Source organism: Pelecanus crispus, chromosome 1, assembly GCF_030463565.1.
Source record: "Pelecanus crispus isolate bPelCri1 chromosome 1, bPelCri1.pri, whole genome shotgun sequence".
NCBI classification, from domain to species: Eukaryota; Metazoa; Chordata; class Aves; order Pelecaniformes; family Pelecanidae; genus Pelecanus; species Pelecanus crispus.
The window spans coordinates 78,163,407-78,169,590 of NC_134643.1; the positions used below are offsets into that span (position 1 = coordinate 78,163,407).

General features: G+C 43.8%; 1 protein-coding gene across 3 annotated transcripts in view; it reads left to right on the forward strand.

Moving 5' to 3' along the window:
- The window catches only part of PPFIBP1 (PPFIB scaffold protein 1), a 52,344-nt gene extending 50,848 nt beyond the window's left edge, over positions 1–1,496 (forward strand). For all 3 annotated transcript variants that reach the window (XM_075705677.1, XM_075705684.1, XM_075705690.1), the window contains 3 exons: positions 37–216; positions 575–640; positions 1,410–1,496. In XM_075705677.1, coding sequence (XP_075561792.1) covers positions 37–216; positions 575–640; positions 1,410–1,496 — 333 coding nt within the window. The remainder of the gene's footprint in view (positions 1–36; positions 217–574; positions 641–1,409) is intronic.
- The last annotated feature ends 4,688 nt before the right edge of the window (positions 1,497–6,184 follow it).

Here is a 6,184-nt window from a genome sequence, read left to right on the forward strand (position 1 = left end):
CTCTAACTTCTTGTCAATTTTCTCTTCACTTGTAAGCCAAAGAAACTCGCATTCAGCAATTTTGGGAGTCTGAGGAAGAAGAAGCAGGATGATGTGGAAGAGTACGTGTGTCCTATGGAGCTGGGGCGGGCATCTGGAAGTGGGTCGAAGAAGGGTTTTAAGCCTGGCCTGGACATCAGAGTATATGATGATGACGATTTGGACAGGCTGGAGCAGGTAAGCCAGTTCTAGCAGTTTGGAGTCCTTGATTGTGCTGTCAGGTTCGGTGGAAAAACCTTTCTTTTCACAGGGAAACCTTCCTTTTGCTTTGGCCTGTGAAGGTCCTGACTTCTTGCAGTCACGCAGCACCACTAACGAACGTGTGTCTCAGCCCAAGGAGGTTCAAGCTGTGAATGCAGCACCTTCAGGACCTTCTCTGGCATAACCTTCCTCTTCTCTCCTGACAGGGCACGCTCCTCCCTTGCTCTGACCATATGGAGTGTAATCAAGCAGTTGCGCTATTTGCTGCACTTAATCGCCACTCTGTCGTGGCATACAATGAATTTATTATTCATTCATTACCTGTTTTTTGTAGATGGAAGATTCAGAAGGGACAGTGAGGCAAATAGGAGCGTTTTCTGAAGGCATCAACAACTTGACGGTAAGGCTTAAAAATGGGCTCTGTGGAATAAGATCTCTGTTTCTGTAAGATTGATATAAACCCCTTGGCAGTCGCTATTTGATACAAATTAAGTACAGCTTTTTCTTCACTATCACTGGCTCTGTTAAGCAGCTGAGTTTTGTAGTTTTGGGGGCAGTTGCTTTGATTGATTTCAGTGCATAGTGGGACCTAGTCTTTGGATAGAGTGAAGCGCCATTGGTTTCTGAGGGCTGAAGTATGTCAAATACTGTGCAAACTATGGGTATAGTGAGGCCTCATCAGAACTAGGGGTCAGATGAGGTCCTTTGGTTTTTGTACAGGGATGGAGGGGAAAAGAAAAATTGGCGGTTGAAGAAGATACCCTCCCATCATGGCTGGGAGGTTCCCCGATCTGGGAGTGGTGGCCCGTGGTCACCAGCCCTCTTTGCTGACTCTCCGCCCTGCAGGGAGGGCAGAGGACACGGCACCCAGCTCTAAGCCGGCGCGTTGCCCTTGGGCGGCGGGTTGCCAGCTGAGGGTCATGGCGCGTTTTCTTGGTGGAAGCCCAGCCTCAGCCTGCGCTCCCCCGTCGTTTGGGCCATCAGAGAGGGGACTGAGCCGCGAGCTGGTCAGGAACCAGCATGGGTGAAAAACGTCCTCAGCAGAACGAAGCGGTGGCTGGCAGGGCTGACGACGCTGTTTGCTGCTGGGCACAGGGCTGGACTGTTCCAGGTGCTTGGTTTTAGTTGTGAGGGCCTGAACCCTGACTCTTCCCTCCTTTCCTTTCTAGCACATGTTGAAAGAAGATGAAATGTTTAAAGACTTTGCGACTCGCTCTCCTAGCACCAGTATAACAGATGAGGACTCCAACGTGTGACACTAACCACCAGGCACTGACAAACGCTCACTTTCCTATGTGCAAGAAACGTCATCATTATACATGACGGGCAGCAGATCATGTACATTACATTGCTCTTGCTTCTGTTTGTTAGAAGTAATATTGGGGGATGGAGAATTTAAAGAAAAAAAAGGAGGGGGGAAAAAAAGGTGCCTACTATAAAGTTGCCATAAGAAACACCCAGACACTGGTGAATGGTAGTTGTTTTTACTATATTTAATGTACAAACTGGTGATATGTTTCAGAGTGTTGCATTTAAATTTACATAGTATCATTGTGCTCCTTTTGCTTATTCATGGCCTCAGATAATCCTTTATACTGTTCCAAAATAAGAGAAGGTGTTAGGTAGAAGTATTGTGTCTGTAGATATTGTGCATCAGCTTTCTCTAGGCTCTCAGCTGAAAAAAGATGTTGCTGCTCTTTGTCAAGTGCATTTGTTCAGCACAAATACCAGTTCTGCCCTTCCTATGGTATCCAATGTAGGATTTTAGTCATCCATGCCTTGCATAAACTCCCCGGGAGCTCTTGATTGTTGCTCTTATTTTTATACTGTTTTATTAAAAAAAAAAAGAAAAAAAGAAAAAATAAATATATGAAGTGCATATAAAAGCAAAAATTTAAATTTTGTGAGATAGAGTGATGGAAAGTTCAAGGTGTGGGGGAAGGGGAGAGGGTTGTAAAAAGATTATGCCAGTTTGCATACCAGCTGGTTACTGGAAAAGGCAGGCTGACCTTTGGAACTGTTTGCTTTCATTGCTTTTTACTAAGTGCACAGTTTAATGATCTTCCATTTGGGATGAAACAATTATAAAGCATGTTTCTTCTAGCAGTGACTCTTACGGAAACTGCACATTTTAAAACATCTTCTATCTTGTTCCCAGCAGCAGTATTTATAGTATTCAAACAAGGTTATTAACACTTCTGTGACTTAAAATATTTCGTTAAAGTTGAGAGTACTCCCTACGTATGGAAGGGATATTTCTGTGCTGTGACTAACATAAAGATGGTGTAGTTGGAAAAAAAAAAAAAAAGTTATATAGAGAAATGTATAGGAAATATATTATTTCATAATATTAAACCTAAGGGGGGACTTTTCCTCAGAAATTCCAATATCAAACATGTTGCTCATCATTTTACCTTCTTAAAGCACAGCTCCTCTGCTTTTGAAGATCATCAGATTTTAAAAATCCTAACTAGCCAGTGGAAATCTTTTGTCAGCCTTTTGGTATTGTGAGGTGTCCTAGCTAAAAGCAAACAAAACCAAGTAACTCTGTTTACCACAGTGGTCATTCGTATGGTGTTGAACATTGCATGTATTTTAGCACAATGGCATGAAGCTTCTTTGCTTTGTAAAGGCAAAAAAAGTACAGCTGGAATTGTTCCTTGCAGTGGTGTGTTGTTTTACCAAGTGTTTGTCACTCGTTTCATCGCTCTCCTTGCTGGAAGTGAGACAGTTTCCGACACGTTGCTGGTGTGGTGCAAGGGATGTTAGATTTGTGCTGACTTTGGGTATTTCTGAAACACTATTAACAAAGCTAGGAAAGGAAGAAAGGTTCTTTCAGGGGCTTCCGGGGAGCTCCCGTCAGATGTTGGGGTAGATTGGAGACATATTCTAGAATTATGCTATTGTAACCTGATAAGCTATTGCCAGCCTGGTTCTTTGAAGGATGTGCAGTGTAGGCTGTTAATTTATGTACAAAGATGAAAAATTTTATGTGGACTGGTTATACATAATACCAAGTGCTGCCGTTTTCTCTTTAGTATCTGGAGCCAGGCAAACAATCCATAATGTATACATAAAATAGTTTGTGCTGCTTAACCGTTTGTCTACAGACAACTCACAACTGATGCTTTATTCAAAATTCCTGACTGAGTAATGTCCACAAATAATTTGCCGTCTGTTGTTTCTTCCTCTGCGGTCTTGGGGGTGTTGGAGCTATTTTATTCGGGCAGAAATACCACATTGTGTAACGCCTGCCATCAGCTTTAAGGTGCAAATGCTTGGGATGTGAATTCAGGGCTCGCTTTCTGTGAGTACTTTGCAATACAGTTATTATTTTACAAATAAGTTGGACTTAAGACGCTGCTCTCCCAAATGCTGCAGAAGCACTGGGAAGATGTGGTGCAGGCTTCTGAGCAAAAGTATTCCTCCAGATTCACTCTCACTAGACACTGGCTAGTGAACATACCGACTGGATATTCACAGGGGAAAAAGAAAAGGGGGCTAGCGACACATTATTATGTGCTGAAATAGGCACAAAGAAATACTCTCTGTTTTCTCTTCAGTCCAGTGCTATTAGCAAGCGTATTGGCAACAGCAGATGATGGTTTATTTTAAGTCCAGTGGAAGTAGCATTCTCTCCAAACAACCCTTTTCCTGCGTGTACCGGCTGGAAACCAGGTTGTCCCTTCAAAGCTGCCTGTCGTCTGAACCTTGGTTATTTTATGGGGGTGGAATACGAAAGCAAGTGATAAAGTCAGGAAGTTTATGTGCACATGTGCACAATTGATACCGTTGGAGTATTTTAATTTGTGCGTGTTTGAAGAGGGCAACATAACTACTGTGTATTGCCATGTAAAATCCAATAAAGTCTGTGGAAAATGCCAAGTGTTTCTGGAAGCTGGTTCCTTTTTAATGTATCCTCTTTGTTTCCTTTTTATTTTCCTAGGAAGCTCATTTTGTACTATTTAAAAGACAAAGGAGGGAGAAGGGGCAAAATCGCACGTTTTTTGTGGACTGATTAGTTTGTTTGTCAATAGTGCCTGCAGAAAGACTCAGGTAATAGCTAAGAAATCAACTATCCCAACTGTTTTTACTTATTTCTGGGATCCAGATTTGAACCATCTTGAGTTGTTCGGTATGGTGTCATTAGAAAGTGTTCCCCATTGCTCGGTGTGTGCTCCTCGGCGAGTCCTTGCGGTGTGCCGAAGGAAGGACCAGCTCTGTCGTTCCCCCCCCGTGCCCTCGCAGCCATCAGCAGTCACAGGAGCTGCACCTACTTTGCCAACGGGAGCTGAGCTTCCCCAAACTACATTTTGTTGCTGGGGTGTAAGTACAAATGATGATCGGTGTTTTGCCCAGTGTAGCCCAGATACCGAACCAGAGAATGCGGAACCCCTGTCTCGTGGCGTTTGTTTGTGTGGTTTTGTTCATCAGTTCAACATTTCAGCAGGAACACTGAGGATAAACACTTTGAAACCTAGATAATAAACTTTTGTGGTCTGTTTGTTTACAGTGATGAGGAAAAGATAGATGTCAATTGATGAAGAGCCTATGCAGATTAAACCCAGCTTTTTTCTGTTTGCTTAAATTGCATACATGCTTAGGAATGGAGAAGTAATACAGAATAACCTCTGGAATCACTGTTCTGATTCCCATCCAACTAGGTATTGTTGCATCCTGGCTTTCCCTTTAGGAGAGGAGTTGCAATTATCCTACCTCCATGCTTTCTATACCTTGTACCGCTTTGTTGTTACGAATGTTTAGTGCATACTTCATGCTTCACCTTAGTATTTTGGCATATTCATTTGCAGCAAGAGCTTTTCCTATTGACCCTCTTTATCCTCAGCTGGGAGGAAGAAGATAGTGCGCTTCGAGGCAGCTAAGAAGCAAAACCTGCTGAGTTGGCATTAGATTTGGAGCAAGGAGAGAGTATTAGGTGCTGGGGAAGCCTTGAATAGAAAGGAAATTAGAAGTACAGTCAGAGATAACAGGAGAAGCAGCAGTGCGCTCCCTAATCATAGCTGTGAGAAGGTCTTGAAGGAACAGACACGGGCCTGTGCATGACACATTTGAAGACCTGTGGAAGACACGACATGTGATACATAGGACATGATCTGTTTCTTAGAGGGACCGGAGGGCAGTGGTGGGACTGACCAGCCTGGGCACCTCAGAAGGTGTTTCCCTGGGGTGGCAGGAGCATATGAACATCTGTAGGCAGAAGGAGAGAGAGATCAAATGAAGATGTTTTGAGCAATGAGAGTAAAGAGGGCAGAGAAAGACAGATCCTCGACACTTTTTTCACTCATTCAGAATGAAGAGGAGGAGGAAGAGCAGCATTCAGCAGGACAGAGCCTGTTTCTTGAGAATGGTGGTGAGATTCCGGGGCCGATGAGGAGACCATAGTGGTGCATTTGGCACCAGCAACATCCGGAGCTGAACCAGGGGTGGCTCCTGCTGCAGCGGTAACGTACGTTCAAGCTTTCACAGCTAGGGAGACTGGACTTTTTTAAGGTTAGGAAGCTTGTTTATTTGTAGCTGTATTTGATAGTCCTGCGGTGCATTGACTGTCCAAGCTTCTCTGAGATAATCCAGTTACAGGCAGCAACAGCGCAAGCTTCTCAGCTGAGCCAAAAGTCCGAGTCCGTGTGCATTGCCATGGCACAACTAATGCCACTGACAGTAGCGGCAGTTAATACTGGGACACAGGCAACAGCCCATCAAAAAAGACCACCACGTCATTTCAAGCACCCTGTAGAAGTCTCTGGGTTTGGATGTGTACCCTTCTCTGGAGGTTTAAAAGAAAAAGGTGGTTTCATCTCCAGGAAACACCCAGTGCCAATAAAATGGCTTCTCTGTAATAGTCCTAGAAAGGAGATCAAGGGAGATCAGAACAGACTGGAATGAGATAGCATCAGCTAAAGAAATGGTGCCGGAATTAATAGTA